This window comes from Lonchura striata, chromosome 20, assembly GCF_050655825.1.
Source record: "Lonchura striata isolate lonStrDom1 chromosome 20, ASM5065582v1, whole genome shotgun sequence".
In the NCBI taxonomy this organism is placed as follows: Eukaryota; Metazoa; Chordata; class Aves; order Passeriformes; family Estrildidae; genus Lonchura; species Lonchura striata.
In genome coordinates, this window is record NC_140722.1 from 10,010,559 (window position 1) to 10,030,350 (window position 19,792).

General features: G+C 42.3%; 1 protein-coding gene across 2 annotated transcripts; it reads left to right on the forward strand.

Annotated features, from left to right (window-relative positions):
• Positions 1-3,902: 3,902 nt before the first annotated feature.
• YTHDF1 (YTH N6-methyladenosine RNA binding protein F1) lies at positions 3,903-18,761 on the forward strand. Of its 2 annotated transcripts, XM_021527251.3 has the most exons (5): positions 3,903-4,273; positions 4,662-4,686; positions 6,130-6,209; positions 10,075-11,601; positions 17,248-18,761. In XM_021527251.3, exons 1-5 carry the CDS (start codon positions 4,247-4,249, stop codon positions 17,272-17,274), a joined length of 1,686 nt encoding a protein of 561 aa, XP_021382926.1. In that variant the 5' UTR covers positions 3,903-4,246; the 3' UTR covers positions 17,275-18,761. The 2 variants fall into 2 exon arrangements, with proteins under 2 accessions (XP_021382926.1, XP_031362449.1); XM_031506589.3 differs by lacking the exon at positions 17,248-18,761 and having other exon boundaries at positions 3,921-4,273; positions 10,075-12,191.
• The last annotated feature ends 1,031 nt before the right edge of the window (positions 18,762-19,792 follow it).

Consider the following 19,792-nt stretch of genomic DNA (forward strand, 5'->3'; position numbering starts at 1 on the left):
GGGATCTGTTCACAGGCCACACTCTTTGCATATGATTTCCCTCCTCATGTTTTCACAAACAATGTGTCAGTGACATGAGAAACAGGAGAGGAGAACAGCTACAATTTCTCTGTGTGTCTGCTTTTATTTTTCACCCTAAAATGATGGAAGTGAATGCTGGGTCCTTGGTTTGGGAACATTCCGCAGGGGTGTAGGGTGCAGGAGGGACATGATTCCATTATGGCAGTATTTGATTTTCTTCCATGCTCATAACAGAGAGGGCTGCATAAAATTCCTGTAAAACCTGAATTAAAAACTAATAATAAAAACACTAACACAAATATGCTGTAGTTTACACATGAACTCTTCTGAGATTTCAGAGTGCGTTAGCAAAGGAAGACAAAGATAAGTACAACTTTTTCTTAAACTAGAAGAACACATTTCATTCAACTAAGAGAGAACCAAACCCCATGTTTCCCCCTGGGTTACTTGTTACCCTCCAAGAGTATCCTAAGTTATATAATATATATATAAATATTAATATTGCTTTATCCATATCCTTCAGCTGAGACTTTTCATCTTACTGGTTTTATCTCTAAAAGACTACGCACTTCTCAATGGATAGACAAGATCATTCATAGCATTACCAGGAAGAAAAAAAATTTCCAAATGCAACAGAAAAAAAAAAATATTCCCACAAAGACTTAGATGTGTGCATGCATGTAAGTATGTGATATGCTGCCGTTGGGTCTAACCTAACAGGTACAGCCTAAGAGCCCCCTGTGCGTTGGGATGCTGAAGCAGAGAGAGCTTTAACATTCTGCCCACATGCTCTCCTGGCAGGATGATTCATAGTCACATCGTTTCTATATCGAGATGTGAACATACACAATCACATGGACTTCGGAGCAGTGCCCATCACCCAGGCACCCAGCCTTTCCCTTCTCCTTCTGCACACGTGTTCCTCTCTCCAGCCATGCTGATCACTTTTTTTTTAGTCCTGTTTCTTGAAGCTCTGCTCTTTGGACAGACTTCTCAGCTCTCTCAGGGAGTGCCCACAGCAGGGATTTACTGATTTGCTCCATAATTACACTGAAGGCAAACAGAATTGGAACAGGCCACCTTGGACAGGGCTTGGAGCAACCTGGTCGAGTGGGAGCTGTCCCTGCCCACAGCAGGGATTGGAACAAGATGATCTCTGAGGTGTCTTCCAATCCAGTCTGGGAAAATTAGTGTTTTCTAAGAAAATACTAATTATTACTTCCTACCCAAGTCAAACAGAGAAGCCAAAGCATGTCCAGGTGCTGAGGATTAAAGCACCACTCTTTCTTCTTTATCATTGGATGTCTGATCAGAGAAAGGACAAAAGTGCACTCTTCATTTCAGATATTTTATTACAATAGTAAGTACAAACTCAAACTCAGTTTTCAAACATGTGAACACAGAGAAGACTCGGGTTTTAACTACGTCTAAAGAAAAGCATGATTGTGTTCTTCAGTGTATTCCACAAGGACCAGAATTTGCCACTTTTACCCCCAAAATTAAGCATGGAGATATTACAACACTTTGTGACTAGCAGGACTTAGATGTTGACCCCACAGAAATCAACATAAACTGGGCTAAGGGGCCCAAATTCCACCCAGGTTCTGCAAAACAGCTGGAAGAGGAAAAAATAATTAATCTGATAAAAACCCATGTTGAGGGTGGCTGCTGGCTGTGTGAGGAAAGGTGGGTCTCCCAAAGCTCTTGGGTGAACCAGAACAGGCTCCCCAGGAAAGTGATCAGGGCACTGAGCCTGATGGAGCTCAAGGAGCTTTGGACAAGGTGGGATTGCTGGGGGTGTCCTGTGCCAGGACAGGAATTGGGCTTTGATCATCCTTGAGAGTCTTAAGCTGCACCTGGGTATCAGGAGGAATTTCTTCACAGAAAGAGTGATGAGACATTGGAATGTGTGGCCCCAGGGAGGTGGTGGATGGCCATGGCACTCAGTGCCCTGATGTAGCTGACCAGGGGCACTGGGAATAGGTTGGACTTGATGGTCTCAGAAGTCTTTTCCAACCTAAGTCATTTGGTGATCCTGGGTCCATTCCAGCTCAGGAAGCTCAGGGATTCTGTCTCAGTGATCCTGTGAATCTGCACAGCTGAGCCTGTGGGCAAGGAGTCCTCTCAAAGACTGAGAGAGGAACAGAATCAGAGAATCTTCTGAGTTGGAAGAGACACACAAGGATCGAGTTCACTCCTGGCCCTGCACAGGACGCCCAAGAATCCTCCATGTGCTGTTGTCCACACGTATCTTGAGCAATCAGGCTCGGTGCCGTGGCCACATCCCTGGGGAGCCTGTTCGAGTGCCTGACCATCCTCTGGGTGAAGAACCCTTTGCTCCCAAGGAAGTGAGGCACAGCCTGAGCCGTGCCCTCGGCCTGCCGCTCCCCGGCTGGGCAGCCCGAGTGCCCTGTGACGGGCTGTGAGGCAGAGCCATGTCTGCCATGCGCCCCCTCCCTCCCTCCCATGCATAGTATCCCATGGCCTGGCTTCATATAGCATGGCCAACCATAACATAGCATGGCCCAGCATAATATCACATGCCCATGTCACATATAGCATGGCCCAGCCTCATATAACATGGCCCACAATAATATCGCATGGCCTGGGCTCATATCCCATAACCCAGCTCCATGTCCCAGCCCCACATGCCATGTCCCAGCCCCATATCCCATGTCCCAGCCCCACATCCCATGTCCCAGCCCCACATCCCATGTCCCAGCCCATATCCCATATCCCAGCCCCATATCCCATATCCCAGCCCCATATCCCATATCCCATGTCCCAGCCCCTATCCCATATCCCAGCCCCTATCCCATATCCCATATCCCAGCCCCCTATCCCATATCCCATATCCCCTATCCCAGCCCCATATCCCATATCCCAGTCCCATATCCCCTATCCCAGCCCCATATCCCACATCCCATATCCCAGCCCCATATCCCACATCCCATGCCCCAGCCCCCTATCCCATATCCTGGCCCCATATCCCATATCCCACATCCCATATCCCATATCCTGGCCCCATATCCCATATCCCACATCCCGCCCTATATCCCTTATCCCAGCCCATATCCCATATCCCATATCCCGGCCCCATATCCCCTATCCTATCCCAGCCCATATCCCATATCCCACACCCCACATCCCGGCCCCATATCCCCTATCCCAGCCCATATCCCATATCCCCTATCCCAGCCCATATCCCATATCCCACACCCCACATCCCGGCCCCATATCCCCTATCCCAGCCCATATCCCATATCCCATATCCTATATCCCATATCCCGGCCCTATATCCCCTATCCCAGCCCATATCCCATATCCCATATCCCATATCCCACACCCCACATCCCGGCCCCATATCCCCTATCCCAGCCCATATCCCATATCCCCTATCCCAGCCCATATCCCATATCCCACACCCCACATCCCGGCCCCATATCCCCTATCCCAGCCCATATCCCATATCCCATATCCCATATCCCCTATCCCAGCCCATATCCCATATCCCACACCCCACATCCCGGCCCCATATCCCCTATCCCAGCCCATATCCCATATCCCATATCCCGGCCCTATATCCCCTATCCCAGCCCATATCCCATATCCCCTATCCCAGCCCATATCCCATATCCCGACCCCATATCCCCTATCCCAGCCCATATCCCATATCCCACACCCCACATCCCGGCCCCATATCCCCTATCCCAGCCCCACACCTCCCGCCCTCTCCCGCCGCCCCCCGCCCTCCCCGCGCTCAGCCCTGCCCGCGCTGCCGCGCACGCGCAGAGGCGCCGCCGCCCCGCGCGCCTTTCCCCGTGCGCTCCCGGCGCTCCCCGCGCGCGCTCGCCGCTGACGTCACCGCAGCCCGGCGCCCGCCGCCATTGGAGTCGGCGGCCGCCGCTGCCCCGCTCGCTGCGGCCCCAGGCCCGGCCCGCGGGCATGTGAGACACGGGCCGGCTCCGCCACCGGCACCGGCACGGCCGCGCCGCGCCTCCGCCGCCCGCTCCGCCGCCCGCTGAGGAGGCGCCCCGAGCAGGCGCCAGGCGGCCCCTTTCCCTCCCCCTCGGCCCCGGCCCCTTCCCCGCCCGGCCGCCGCCTGAGGGGAGCGGAGGCGCCGCCGCCGCCCCTCCGCCAGGCCCCGGAGCTCCGCGCCGCGCCCAGCGGCCCTGCCTCGTTCCCCGGCGCTCTCTGCTGAACCACGGGGCCCTGTGCATGAATTATGTCTGCCACAAGCGTTGACCCTCAGGTGAGCGAGTGGCGAGGCGGCCCGGGGACGGGGGAGCTCCCGGGCCTGCGGGTGCAGGCCCCGCCAGGCTTTTCTTCTCCCCCTTGACTGCTTTAGAGCTCCATCGTTCTCCTCAACTTCCCCCGTGGGCTCAGCGCGCTCCCGCCTCCTCCCCGGAGCCATTTCTCAGCAAGGCCGGGCCTGAGGGATACGTGGAACACGCTGCTCCAGCCCTGCTCCAAACAAACCTTGAGATGCTGCTGGCCATTTTTATAAGTCTCTTTCTTCCCCGTCCTCGTAAGCTGTGGGGTTTGCAGTGCCTATGACAATATAAGCGTTTTTCTAAAATTAACTTTTTTACTTCCCTTTTTCTTTTTTTTCCCCGTAATCACGTGCTGTGGCTTCCCAGAGACCGAAAGGACAGGATAATAAAGGTGAGGAATCGTGCTGTGATCTGGTCGCTTAAATTGTTACTGTAAGAGATCAATTACGCAGGTACCTGTAGGTGAGCAGAAATGTATGGCTGGTACTCTGCATGGAAAACATCTGGGAATGAGGGAACGTGTGCTTTGTTTCGAAAATAACATGACTGCCATTCATCCGAGCTTGCCTGCATCCCACTTACTGCTGCTGGGTTTGCAGTGGGAAGGACTGTGTTGGAACTAAATAATTCTCGTTTAACATGAAGCAAGTTGCTACATAAAGTCACAAGGATATCCCTGTACAGTATATGTATTTTTGCCTACTTTTGCATGCTCTGTGAGTGCAGTTGTGTTGCTGCTCTGCTGTTGGCTGAGATAGTTACTTAAGTCCATAAACTTAATAATTTTGGGAACTTGAAAGATGGTTAATTTATGATGAGATAATAAGTATTTTTATAACTATTCTGCTTCAATTGAAATTAAACTTAGTAACAAGTCATCTGAGAAATACCTTCATTCTTATTGTGATCGCTTACAAATATGTAACTGTTAAGACTTAGAAAGTAGTAATATCCATCTCATAAATGCTTTTTCATACATCTTAACCTGCCTTGAGAATCCTTCTAGTTAAACGTTAAACACATCTCCCTGTGTTTGTAAACACTCTTTTACCTCTTCTCCCCTTGACAAACTTTGCAGAAATGCTCTGCTAAATTCCCAAACTTGTTTGCTAAACACTTTATTTGGTGTACTGTTATATTTAGTTCAGCTGTTCTGTGAAATAGGTAAATATAGCAACTACGACACTGTGTATTTGACCTTGGTTTTTCAAATTTAAAGCAAACAGGAAATTATTTGAAGGGACCTAGTAGCTGGTTTGGGTTTGTATATCATTCAGTAATGGGTTTCACATGAAGTAGGACTTTATGGCAGATATATATATTTTTTTCTACAGATGAGAATGTTGAAACTTAAGTTTTCCTGAAAATATCAGGATAACAAAGCTCTTAGCAGTCTTCATTTCATAATACAATGTAACCTCACCTCATCTTATTTTAGCCAGTTTAAGCAGAGAATAACACATGCTGGGAGAACTGTGAGTTTGTGTGTTCTAATTATGGGCCAGAACAATAGATGCTGTTTCTCAATCCTTTTTCACAAAATTGTTCTCAATAATGATTTTTTTGTTGGGAGTTAATTCACATGAGTTGTTTACTCACCCTCAGCTGTAGAATTTTTTATTACTAATTTTTTTAATTTACTCAAACTTTGTTTTATAAACAGTTATATAAAGAGAAACAATCTGGGGGGTGGGAAGTGTCATCCCTTGGTCTTTTTGTGAGTCTTTCTGGCTTGCAGAAGAAGTATGGCTTTTCCTAAAGTAGCATAGGGTGGAGCATCACTCCTGCTCCAATGCTGCTGCTGTTCTAATGTGCTGTAACCCTTATTTTGTAGTACAAAATGGTTCGTTACATCAGAAGGACACAGTTCACGACAACGATTTTGAACCTTACCTTTCTGGGCAGTCAAATCAGGTTAGTGTCTTTTTAACTTAGTTTTGGTTTTTTTGTTGTTGTTGGTTTTTTTTTTTTTTGGTTTTTTTTTTTTTTTTATTCCTTAGGGATGTTGTTGGCACTCCATTCATAGGATTGTGTGGAGGGGGCAAATGCCTTAAATAGAAATGGAAAAAGAAATGGCAGCATATTGTGTTACTTGGTGATAACAAGCAGCATTTGTGTTCCCAAAGCTAATATTACTCTGCATTTCCAGATGGCCACAAGTGAAAATGAAGTTGATGCTCCGAGGAGCTGGAGCTGATTGCTCCTCCCCTTGCAGGTTATTGGTGTGGCTGGACTGGGACAGCCTGATCTTACAGTTCCTTGATAGGCCAGTTGCTTGTGGGAGTTTAAAAATTCTGCTTTAGGGCTCTCCTGATTTCTATTATTTATATAATTATAAAAATTAATGTAGTTGAGATTTGGGTTGGATGCTCTCTAGGTGCTTTGTAGAGTCCCATTTTTTACACTTCAGCAAATGTTCTTTCATGTTCTCTGATACATTTTAAGAATTAAAGATGTGTTACTTAAAAGTAAGGAACTGTAATGTAAACTCTCATTATAATGTACATTAAATCAACATCCATGACTAAAATACTATTATAATTGAAAGTATTCTCTGAAGTAATTCTTGACTTCATATTCAAATCTTTAAAGAGAACAAAATTTTTAGAAACTGGAGCAGCAAAAGGTTTTCATTCACAAGTATGAAACTCCATTTCAGAAAGAAACATTTAGCAGAGGTAAATGATGGGATGGCGAAGTGTTATGTTTTAAAAAGGAAATTTATAATTCAGCCTGAAGCTGTCAGATGCCAGTGTTAATATTGATGACATCACTGAGCTTGCTTGCAGCATAGACATGTTCTCCAGACTTAAAATAATTTAATGGGAGGCATTCCTTCTTTTGGAGTTAACCTACTGTGGAAAGTAGGAAAGCCTTTGTGAGGAAAAAAAGAAGCAAAATCTTAATTTTTAATTCAGAATTAACTATAAATGAAATTGAGGTTTTCACCTCCCCTTGATTTTTTAAAGTTGTGCTTTGTCAAATTTGTATGTAATTTTTAATGACTAAAAACTAAACTGTGAAATATACTGAATGTTCACATAGAAAAAATGAACCCATCTATTATAGTTTTATTGTGGGAAATTTGTCTTTGCTGTCAGCAAGCCAAATTATTAGGATTAAATAGAAAAATTGCTATGGTTGTTAGAATTTACATAATTATAATAAAAGTTTTCTTTATGGAAGTGTAGCTCCATTGACCAACTTATTTATGCTGCAGTGAAAAAATTGGCATGGCACAACAAACAATTGTGTAGGTCCTCTTACAATTTTAAGTGGAAAGTGACAGTAGCATTAATTAGGACTGTGAGATTTTGTACTGAAGACAACCATGTTACTGAACAAAGCCTTATTATCCAGTTATCCAGTCAGATTTATTCATCCCTTGAAAATTACTGTAAAGTACAGATAACTTAAAAAAAAGATTTGAAGCCAACTGGATATTTAAAATAAGCTTTAGAAATTAAAGCCCCAGCTGACACAATAATATATTTAACATCAAAAATCAAATGTGAGTAATATTGTGTTAAAAGTACTTTTAAGAGCAGAGAGAACTGAGTCAAGTAGACTCTTCATCTACAGATTTACACTCAGCAAGAGCATCCTCCTGTGAAGTCAGTGAGAACCAAGAGATTCTTCCTATGGAACAGGAATCACCAGCAAGGAACATTTTTGGGGGGAGATTGTTTTCCTGGTTAGCAGAATGGTTAAGTTGGTTTTGTTTTGGGTTTTTTAATAAAAAAGATACAGAAGGGTGCAGAAAGGTCAAGAATATTGAAATAAATGTTCTGCTGTTGAAGGGAAGAACTTCTGTTAGGGTTTTACACACTCTGGCATAAAGCCAGTTAAAATAGATTGAATGTTTGGTAAGGATGGCTGCTGCAACTTTCCTTCAATCTTGTTAGAATCCTTGTGGAGACTTTACAGGCTGTGTGAAGAGATGACAGCTGCAGGAATTGTCTAAAATTCTTTAGCCTAAATATTTCTGAGACAAAACACTTGCTTTTCTCTAGACTTACTCTTTTTAGTCTTAAATTCTAAACTTGTAGAATTTATGAGCATAAGTATCTTGAGAACTGTGTATATCTTCTCCCTTTCATCTGCATTTGTTTTTAATTTTTTTCTTAAATTAGCACTTTAAAATACAACATTCAGGCAAAGTCTTTCAGAAAAATGGGTTTTTATACTAAATATTGATTACTTTAGCTTGGGAGGCTCAGAAAACTCAGTGTATTTTAGAGGATCATCTCATAGAAAGGTGATTTTTGTACCTCTTGTTAGTGATAGAATTTATGTGTAAATAAGAGAGCTTGAACAGTGGCAGAGATCATTTCTTTTGAATCAATAACATTGGATTTTGGCTGTTTCCAATCTCTGAAGTGTTTGCAGTACTGTATGGATCTCTTGGAGGCATATTGTGGTATCATTCTGTGTATGAAACATAAGGCTATTGAATTACTCTGGCTTTGGGGTGTCATGGAAAAGAGGTCATTGAAAAATGATCAATCAAAATTATTCTGTATCCATTGGATATTAGACTTATCTTCAGCAAGGAGAGATTTTACTTTTTTTTTGTTGTTTTTTAAGAAAGCTAAGAAATAATCAGATTTTTGGAGAAATGCCTGAAGTTCTGGTACTGTTTTCCTAATTTTGCAGATAGATTTTTCTTTTCAAGTTTGAAATTTAGCCGTTTGAAAGAAGAGTTCCTCTTCTTAAAATAGTCTTTATGAGTAAGGAAAGACGAGCTACTGTTTGACTCATTAACAGGAGATGTTGACCTTCCCACCCCCTCTCTGGTAATTATGGTTGGAGTGTCACTTTGGAAGGTCTCCAATATATGTGCTTCAAGTTGATTTGAAGAGGAATTAAACCCACTTTAGAACATCCTGGCTTTGTTCTTTTGCATTGCTGAATGTAGAAATCATATGGAATGCTTCAAAATCAGGTGCCAGCCAAGTGTTAGTGAGAGGAAAAGCTTTTCAGCTTGTCTAAGAAACAGTTGAATGGGAGGAATTTTCAGAAGGTGTATAAATGTTTGGTCTCTTTTTCCATGAGTGGGAGAGATGTCCTGTTTGGAAGGACAGTCGGGAACACTCCTGCACAGTTGTAACTTTACTACTGAGGGAAGAAAAGACTTATGCAAAAGGTTGGAAAGGGTCTTTCTCCAAGAGGTTGAATGGCTTGTGTCATGTGCCCTCTGGGCATGGATTTGTGTCTGGTGCACCAGGCCCTGTAATATCAGTTTGTATCTTTCCTGTGGCAAACTTGGTGTGTGTGTGTCAGAAGTAGCCTGTGTATGTTCTATTGCTTGAGGTGTGGTTTTTTTTGTTGGAGACTATTGGCCCCAGAAGACAGCTCCATGATGAGGATTGTAACAGTATGTTATATGTATTGTCATGTTAAGGTGATTTAATCTAAATCTTCTTCCATGTAGCAAGCCAGAAATGCTAAATATCCTTAGTTCTGTGAGCTACAGAATATAGTTAGATATGTTCCTAGCAATAATTTGGGGTGTTGGATAGTAAATAACCTTAGTAGTGTAAGTGAGATTACATGGTTTCAACATCTCAAGTACTAACGTCAAGGTGAGCCCCTAGTCCTGGGGTATTATAAGTGCCCAGATAGTTCACATTCAAAGAAGCATTCAAGGCTAAAATGAAGTAAGGTCTGTCATTAGAAATTACATTACCTTGTCTCTAGTGTTCTTTTCTGTTTGGTGTTGTGGCTATTTATAAATGAAGGGTTTATTTATCTGGTGACTGTTTTTTCTCTTTAACAGAACAGTAGCTATCCATCAATGACTGATCCTTATCTGTCCAGTTATTATCCACCATCTATTGGGTTCCCCTATTCTCTCAGTGAAGCACCATGGTCTACAGGAGGAGATCCTCCTATCCCTTATCTCACCACCTATGGACAGCTCAGTAATGGGGATCATCATTTTATGCACGATGCCGTTTTTGGACAGCCTGGGGGTCTGGGAAATAATATCTATCAACACCGGTTTAACTTTTTCCCTGAAAATCCTGCCTTCTCAGCTTGGGGAACAAGCGGATCCCAAGGACAGCAGACACAAAGCTCAGCATATGGGAGCAGTTACAGCTACCCACCCAGTTCTCTGGGGGGTACCATTGTGGATGGACAAACAGGATTTCATAATGATACATTGAATAAAGCTCCTGGAATGAACAGTATTGAACAGGGAATGGTTGGACTTAAGATTGGTGGAGATGTTACAACTTCTGCAGTGAAAACAGTAGGTTCTGTTGTTAACAGTGCCGGGATGACAGGCGCCCTCTCTGGGAATGGTGGATCTAATGTAAACTTGCCAGTATCTAAACCAACCTCTTGGGCTGCTATTGCCAGCAAGCCTGCAAAACCACAGCCTAAAATGAAAACAAAAACTGGACCTGTAATCGGAGGAGCGTTACCCCCTCCCCCTATAAAGCATAATATGGACATAGGTACTTGGGACAATAAGGGTCCTGTAGCAAAAGTTCCTGCCCCCCAACAGATACCTTCTCCTCAGTCTGTTCCACAGCCACAGCAACCAATTGTTCAGCCTGTTCCAGCTCAGCCTCCTCCATTGACCCAGCCACAGTATCAGACCCCTCAGCAGCCGCCCCAGAACCGCTGGGTAGCTCCTCGCAACAGAAATGCAGCTTTTGGCCAAAGCGGAGGAACTGGGAATGACACCAACTCAGCTGGCAGCACCCAGCCCAACCCCGTTCCGAGCAGTGAGTCCCATCCTGTCCTTGAAAAACTGAAAGCTGCTCACAGCTATAACCCTAAAGATTTCGAATGGAACCTTAAAAATGGACGTGTGTTCATAATAAAGAGCTATTCCGAGGATGATATTCATCGTTCCATTAAGTATTCTATTTGGTGTAGTACGGAACACGGCAACAAACGCCTGGACAGCGCTTTTCGCTCCATGAACAGTAAGGGCCCAGTGTACTTGCTGTTCAGTGTCAATGGCAGTGGACACTTCTGTGGAGTAGCAGAGATGAAATCACCTGTGGACTATGGCACCAGTGCAGGTGTCTGGTCTCAGGACAAGTGGAAGGGGAAATTTGATGTCAAGTGGATCTTTGTGAAGGATGTGCCCAACAACCAACTGAGACACATCAGGCTGGAGAACAATGACAACAAACCCGTTACAAACTCCCGTGATACACAGGAGGTGCCCTTAGAAAAAGCAAAACAAGTGCTTAAAATTATTGCTACTTACAAGCACACGACCTCCATCTTTGATGACTTTTCTCATTATGAAAAGCGCCAGGAAGAGGAGGAGGTGGTGCGGAAGGTAAACTTCTTAAAAAATTTATTTTATACACAGATATGGGGAAAATAATATGTGAAGGCTGCTATGGTGGAAAAATGTAAGTAGGAATTCAAAATGTTTTTAGTACGGGTCAACTTGATGGTTTCTTGTGTGTTTAATGACACAAATCTGATGCATATTTCTTTGTGAAAGTTTCATAAGTCAATGAATTTTCAAAGCAGAAAGCTAAGCAGTAATACAGATATAGGACTTTATGTCCAGTTTATTGGAGTTTGATTTATTTTTTTATCTTAAAATGGTTAATAGAAAATAGTTTCTGTTTCAGAATTGGGTTCTGCCAGTGATTGTCACTTAAGTTTTTTGCCTTAAATATGAGGTGTTTAAACACTGTTTGACTGGAACTGGGCTATCAAAATTGATACCTGTACTGGTATTTCAAATTTGTATATCACCTTTAAAAATAAGAAACCTGATTTTGTTTATTCAGTTTATCTCTCTGGAAAAGAAATAGTTACATAATATTGCTGGAAAGTGCTAGAAAGAGTGCATTTATGCTGCTGAAGTCACATGTATTATTTGGATAAATAAAGGTTTTCAGTTCCCAGGTTTAATCTGTCTACTAATTCTTGAAGTTTTGAGTGAAGATGTAGTGAGAGAAGTCTGGGCAGTATCTGGGAGAGTGTAGTAAAACATACGATTTCATGGCTCTAAGTCTGTCACAAGGGATCTCTGTCCCTCTCATCCCACAACCTCAGTTTCAAGAATGCCTTTCTCTAATGAGGCAGTCTAGAAGTAATAACCTGACAAAATAATAGGTGTCAGGATGTGTACTTGCAACTGAAGTAACACTTAAATTTGCTTGGTGTTGATAGTGTTCCTAGACCTTTTCTGTATAGCATTGCAAATACAGCATTTGTTTGACAGGCTGATTTAGGGTAGCTCACACTTGTTTTAAGATGTTTTTAAAGCAAAGACTTAATGCATGTTCCTGCAGCTTAAATTTTAAAATTGCCATTTTCAAGTTTTTGTTGCCATTTAAAAGTGTAGATAAAATTGCTTGAAACTACCTTCATAGATTGTACCATTAAATTGCATGAGAAAAGGAGCTCAGTGTCTTTAAAACTTTGTGGCTGAACTTTTCCTGTCCATGATAGATGTGCATAGCTGACCTCAGCACAGCAGGGAAGGACAGCTTAAAATTGCAAGTTTTTCTTGTGTACTCCCTGTGGGGTTCCACAAGGTAAAACCTAAAGGGCTTTACTTGAACGCTTCATTTCTTCAGTAGATAATTAGCAATTCAGTATTTAATGTGGCCTGTGTCTTGGGGAGGTGTTCCCTTACGTAGGAGAGAGTCCTGACAAAGTGAGGCAGCCTGGGTTCCCCTGCCCAGTGTTTGTGGTGTAGTGGGGTGTGATTGGTTTGGGTTTTTAATTCTGTCTCCCTGTGCTCTGCTGCCAAGGCTGGAGGGGAGAGCTGTGGGTGTTTAAGAAGTGAGAGCACAGGGTAAGTGATAACAGATCTGCTCCTGCACAGATAACTCCCTGGCTTCCAAGATCCCAGTGGTGGCACAAACAGCAGAATTCTGTGCTTTGTGGGATCTCAGAGGGCTTGTGTTTGACTCTTGAGTTGATCTCATTTTGGGTTGATTTAATAAACACAACTAATTCCCACTGTCTGCACAAAAATATTCTTACCCAGGTCACTGCTTTATTTTTAACAGGATCAATTTTTTAAAAATACTGCATTTTCCTTCCTCATGTAAAACAGAGGCTCTGGCTTGTATTACACATTCACAAAATAAACTATGAAGTCTAATTTAATATTTCTTAGATTCACCTGAATAGCTTAGAAAATGGGACACCAAAGTACACTGATGAAGGTAATAGTGCTAGAGAGCTAAAGCAGAGCAGCAATGAAGGAATGAAAAATAAGATGCTGCTTGTCAGGTTGCACTCTATAAAACTTGATTGGAAAGTCACTATTTTTTCCCCTTCATTGATAAAATGAGTTTTAGAAGTCCAGCTGAGTACTAGAAGAGTGTTTTTTTTTTTACAGGATATACACACACCTAAAGGCTGTTGAAGTTCAAACTATCCTGTTAACAAAGTGAATCTTCCTATGACAGTTATTTTTGAAGAATTTTACTGCCAGTTAAAGTATCTTACGACCTTAATTGACATTTTCAGATAGTTGTTTGTATATGTGCCATCTTAATTGGTTTTCAGATTGCTGGGTTTAATTCATTATAGTCTTGTTTAGCTGTAAAATCATTGAAATTTCATGCTTCCATTTCACTACTGTTGTGATTACAAAGGGACACGATTCTTAAAAAGCTCTATGTGGAGAGTTTAAATGATACAATTTCATTTATACACAAATATTTAGTAGAGAATAATAGTGTAATCTGTGCAGGGCAAGCCACTGGCATTTCAGCTCTTTAGATGGTTCCAGTGTGTTGCTAACCAGCATTTCCATGGCTGCTGTGTGCAGAGCCAGCTCCAGCTTGTGCTGCTGAGTTTAACTGATGTAGGAGCCTCAGTGTCAGTGCCAGATCATCCAGTGAGGCTTTGGCAGGTGCAATGCTGGATGAAATTCTTTCAAGTGCCAAAGATTCATCACTTTGCAGCATTGCTGAAAGAGGGTATCCCTCCAGAATTGAGAGAGGATTTGGTCATGCTGGGATATAAGTCCAGCTTTTGATTTGCCACACTGGAATACTTAAACCCAGTCTGGTGACCCAGAACCCGGGAGAGGATTGGGGTCTGGAATGAAACAGCAAAACAGTGAGTAGCATGAATTCTCACCTGACCCTCACAGCCTTTTTCAGTCAGTTCCAGAGCTGCTACAGTGTCCACAGTGAGCTACTTCTGTAATCAAAGCTCATGCTCTGAAAACTGTAAAAAAGTTGTGAGAGAGAGCTTCTTTTAAACAAGAACATAGAGTATAATGTGGCATTAGTTATTAATATTTCCTAAAAGCATGCCATCAGAGCCCTAACAAAGTTGTCTTCCAAAGTTAAAAAGCAACCTTGTTGCAGATCTTGGTACTTTACAGGTGACAGATGAGCTGTCAGCAGCTCGTGCTCCTGGATCTGTACCAAAACAGATGGGCCCAGTTGCTGTACTGGGCTGCTGTGCTGTCAGCTCTGAGCCAGGCAAGGCCCTCAATTCTACACATTGCTGTTGTGTTGGCAGAGCTGCACAGTCTCAGAAAGCTCCTGAATCACCAAGATTACCAGTTCTCCTTCAGGTGATTAAATACTGAAAAGTGTTGGCTGCTGGTGCATGTTAGTATTTGGAAATACTAATTTTCTCCTAGCACTGGGTGATGCCTTTCAGTGACGAGCTTTCTGTGAACACAATCACAGAACTTAAAAGGATGGAATATTGTCCTTCCTCCAAAGCTCTAGTTAAAAAACATGTTTTGAGATTAATACTGTGTTCCTGAGATAAAGAAACATTTCTGGTTTTGTGTTTGAAGATGAATGCTTTGATCCCACTCACTTTAACCAAGTTTAGTAGGAAAGTTGAAGCTACTTTAGCCTGAGGTGAAAAGAAGTTTGACAGGGATGAGTGTCTCCAAGGTGGAAATCTCTGCAAGTTTTGTGGAAACCTATTTTCCCTGTGTCTGAAGACCATACAGATTAGTGTCCTGAAGGAGAAGTGTGCAGCTGGAGCTCTCCTGTGAGATATCAAGAGTATTCCACTGGACAAGAGAAGCTGAAGGTTCCGGATCCTCAGAACCAAAATGAGCACAGCTTTGTTAGCTGCTTACAAAACTGTTTGTTCTTGCTTGCAGTAGTGCTAAGTAGCAGTAAGGAAGAGAATTTGAGAGTTAGAGCTTCTAAAAAGCAGCCATGCTCAAGAGCACGAAGAATTGTTGCACCAGTTTATGCTGTTTCAGACATTTGTAAAGAGGAAGACTCAGATTAGCCCCCAAGACAGAAAGCAAAAAGCAAGGTAGGAGGAACTGTTTGGGAACTTGCTCAGTAAAGAGCACGTTTTACTGAATTACAGAGTCTGAGCTGAGTTTCTGAATGCCATGAGTACTTCAGGTGAAGGTCTCAGGTGCTAGCCTGCCTCTTTTTATGTGGGGCTAGTCCATAAGAATAGAAAGCTTCCATTTCTAAAGAAAGTGGAATTAGGGAAGTCAGTGGATGACTACACAGAAAACTAAAAATAAGTTACATGAGGTAGCAGTGGGAAAGAGTGGCCTCATGAACATGGTAGGACTGTAAAGGGAATGTGCCACCTTGGAAATGGAAGCTGGAAAAGGGATGAAACAATTACTCTTTTTGGAAGCCTGAAAATGGAGTTAATATGATTCAGTTCTAGATACTTGTAACCACCTCTTGTTTGAAATGTTAGGCAGACATAAGCTCTTTTTATTAACAACATGTAATGTTCTGATACTCTGCCATTAGGAAATGGCTTTTGCTGATAATTCATCATAGTTGAGAGGTAAAAGGAGGATTACAGATTTATATAATAAATTCTAACACTTTACACAGCTTGTTTTGTTGATTTGGTAAAACAACTCTGAGATGAACTTTATGCAGAATGAATCCACAAGACAAAATATGAAGTGTTAGTTCAGGATTTGGCTGGTGGTGGTGCTTGGGCTAGTTTCTTTACATGGGATTTGGTGCCATGTTGATGCATTTAAGTGCAGTCAAGTCTTTCCATGCCAGTTCTGCACTGTAAGAAGCAAAAATGGGAAGGCTGAGCCCTTTCTGTTCAGTGTGCAGTGGTGCCCTAGCTGGAGGATGCACAGGACTGACACAGCAGCCTGTTTCTGTCCTGCTGTCATTGCATGTTCTGCACTCGTGGGGTTCCTGAACTCTTGAGTGCAGAAGTGCCCTGTTCTGCTGGGCCCTGCTCAGGTGTCTCTGGAGCCCTGTGCTGCTGTGAGAGCACAGGGTCACTGATGTGGAGCTCACCTGCAGGCAGCCCCCAGCTGTATCCCTCAGGTGACTTTTACTGGCTTCAGTATTTGTGGTTAGCAGAAACTTGGGGGAAAGGCTCAAAGACCCTCCCAGCAGCACTTTGGGACACCCTTGGGTTGGTCAGTCCAGCTGTGCTGGGTTTCATCAGACTATGTAGAAGCACAAAGCTTTCCTTCTACCTGATACTGTTTCTGTCTCTTACCCTCAGGTATTTATCAGTGCTTCCCAGAATAGTTGAACCAAGGAACAATTAGGGACAGAATTTCTTGACAGCTCAAATCCCTGCTTTTACTGAATGTGACTAAACTCCAAAGTCATTTGAGTGCTTCAAAATGAGACCGGTTCTGTGGAGTTCACTAATCTGCCATCTGCTTTCTGCTTGTGTATTGGTTGTGCTACTACTGCAGTAGCTAAAATAATCCAGAAAGTAGAATATTGCAGATGCTGGATCTCCTTAGGAGTGTTGATATTTCATACCTTTCTGTCTCTGTGACCTTGGTTTAAAGTGACTGCAGGTATTCATCCAGATGTTCCACCTGAGATTGCACTTAAAAATATTAAATTATCAAGTCCTTGGGTTTGTCGGGTATGAACAGTATATTTATAAAGTGTAGCAGCATTATTTTAAGTGGGTATTTATCTGGGATCACATTAGTTCTGTTAAACTATTAAAAACTCTGCTTGTTCCTTTGACTAAAATCTTAACTTTTTTCTCTTTGCAGGAACGTCAGAATCGAAACAAACAATAAGAATAAACATAAACAGTTTGATATATATACTAGAACTGATATTAGATTCGACTATGAGAAACAAAATTAAGTATAACTGGTGCTGTATCCTGGCATCAGGACAAACTAAAGCTTTCAGTTCCAATATATCTTCTCGTGCAGGGGAAATTAAGTTGTTGCATCTTTAAGTACATTGTAGTTTATTTTTGCCCAAGTGGATCTGCATTAATTTGTATCTTTTTTCTATGTAAAATTTAGTAGAAATCATTAATAAAGGTGTGTCTGTTTTTATTTTTTTAAGTTGGTAAACAGTTATATTAACCTAATGTGGACCTATACATGAGCATACTAAAGTGTCAGTGCTTCCCAAAGACTTTATTTTGGCACGAATTATGTTCCTAGCCAGATATAGAGATTATGGAGAATACATGACAAATCTTCCTTTATCCTCCTCCCAATCCCTTTTTCTTCATGGCAGAAGTGAGAAACCATGCATTGATAATTTTTTTGTCATTGGAAAAAAAAAAAAAACTCGTAAGATACTGCACTTCAGAATTTGAATTTTAAAATTAAAAACCCCCTAAATTTCTGATCACTTTGTGCAGCTGCTCTGCCTCTTTATTTATCTGTACAATTACTCTTTTAAAACTGCTGATGCGCCATGTTGGTTTTTTCTGTCTAGTAGAAAATCAAATTGTCAGTGGAATTGTTTCTCTGGAAAATATTTCCTTTTCACATTCTGTTAACCAGTGCTTCAGTGTGCATCTGTTATTCCATATCCCGCCGAGGGTGAGCAAGACGCTTTCTCTCAGCCATAATTCTGCTTTACGGTTTTTGTAGCTTAATGAAATAATAATGTGATGCTATCGACATTGCAGGGGTTTTAAACAATGTGTTTAAACCTGTTTCAGCTTTCAGGTGTTATTAGTTAATTGCAGATCATTTTTAATCCTTCCCTTCATTACTCTCTCCCAACCCCCCCCAAATCCTAATGCCATTTAAAGTTTTTATACCAATAATGCTGAGCTTTAACGTAGGAACTAATAGTACGGATAATATGATGGATTATGCATCAGATGTTTAAAATTGACAGTGTGTTTGTCTAATTTTTTTTTCTGTTGGATGAGTAAAAAAACCTGTTTTAAGAAAATTGAATTTGCTGTCATGTTTTTGTGGAGTGAGGGGACCGTCGGAGAACCTGTCACCAACTGGAGTTCCAGTTAAGCATGGAAATGGTGCTCATGTCCGCTGCTCTAGAACACTGAATCTGCACGTGTTTATTGTAGAGGATCTTTTACTATATTAGAAAGCAAGTATCTTCTGAATACTATTTACTCCAAAAGGACCTCCAATTTAAATAAAGTTTAATCTGTATCATTTAGACTTGTATTTAGAACGTATAACTCTGTCTCTGGACTGTTACTGCCTGTAAGGAGTAATGGACAGCATCAGATTAACTTTTTCCTCTAGGAGAATACAAGCCTTAATAAACAATACATATTTAGCAAGCTTGATGTCATTTTCATTTTTTTCCCTACACTCAGTTGTCTTCCGTTGTTCCAATCATGCTTTTATGCTGATTCCTCAATTAAATCTTAACTTGAGGAGTGTTTTGATTAACTCAGATGTTTGCTCTCAGCACACCTGTACGGTTTCACAGGACTCTACAGAGCACATTTAAGCTCCCATTCTTCAGAGGACCTGCATCCATGTGCAGTGGCTGTCACTTGTGCTTGCCTTTCTCCTGTACGGTGGAGAAGCTGAGGAGAGGACTGGGAGTTGTGCTGTATCCTTGAGAAGGCAGCAGCAGAGCCTTGGGTCACCAGGGTGAGAAAAGAACTTCCCAAATCTCGTAACGCCCTGACTGCTTTCGTTCCCAGCACTTGGCTGTGTTTCCTAGCTCTAACTGCAGTAATTTGTTTTGATACATTTTTTAAACTAACGTATTGAAGCAACTGTGCATTTTATAAAGGTGTTGCCATCCAATAAAAGCACCTGCTGTTGGTTTCAGTTGTTGCATCAGAACACATCCACTGGTGATTCTAGGGCCAAAAAGAATGCAGCATCTGGATGCTCAAGAGAAATGTTAATTACACAACTTCAGTACTTTTTTTTTCCAGATGTAAACACTCTTTGCTGTGGCACACCAATAGACTTCAGGTAAATGTTTTCTAAAACAAAAAAAATAAATGGGAGCCTTCAGTTGAAACTGGTTTGACAGTATTATGGGATGATGTGTTTCAGCTGTCTGGCTTTGTGGGCTACAGAAAACAGCTTCAGTAAGAGGAGATTTGTTACTGACACTGCAGTGCTGTACAGCCCTATCAGAGAGGTGGGAGAAGATTTAACAGTGGGTAAAATAATCCTGTTCATCACGAGCACGTTGGCTGCTCAGATAACTGCAGTGCCGGCTGCCGGTCCTGATTTTCAATCCCCTGCCACTGCAATTCAAGGGATGACTCACTTTTTGTGTTCCACAGAGTTCACATTTCACTGTGAGGGGGAAGAAACATTCTTTCAGTGCCTCTTGAAGAATAAC

What these genes read in the sequence shown, in the direction of transcription:
- YTHDF1 (XM_031506589.3), top strand. Translation starts at nt 4,247, where the DNA reads ATGTCTGCCACAAGCGTTGACCCTCAG. An exon ending in GAAAGGACAGGATAATAAAG is followed by an intron (nt 4,687 to 6,129) that starts GTGAGGAATCGT and finishes CTTATTTTGTAG; the next exon opens with TACAAAATGGTTCGTTACAT. An exon ending in TTTCTGGGCAGTCAAATCAG is followed by an intron (nt 6,210 to 10,074) that starts GTTAGTGTCTTT and finishes TCTCTTTAACAG; the next exon opens with AACAGTAGCTATCCATCAAT.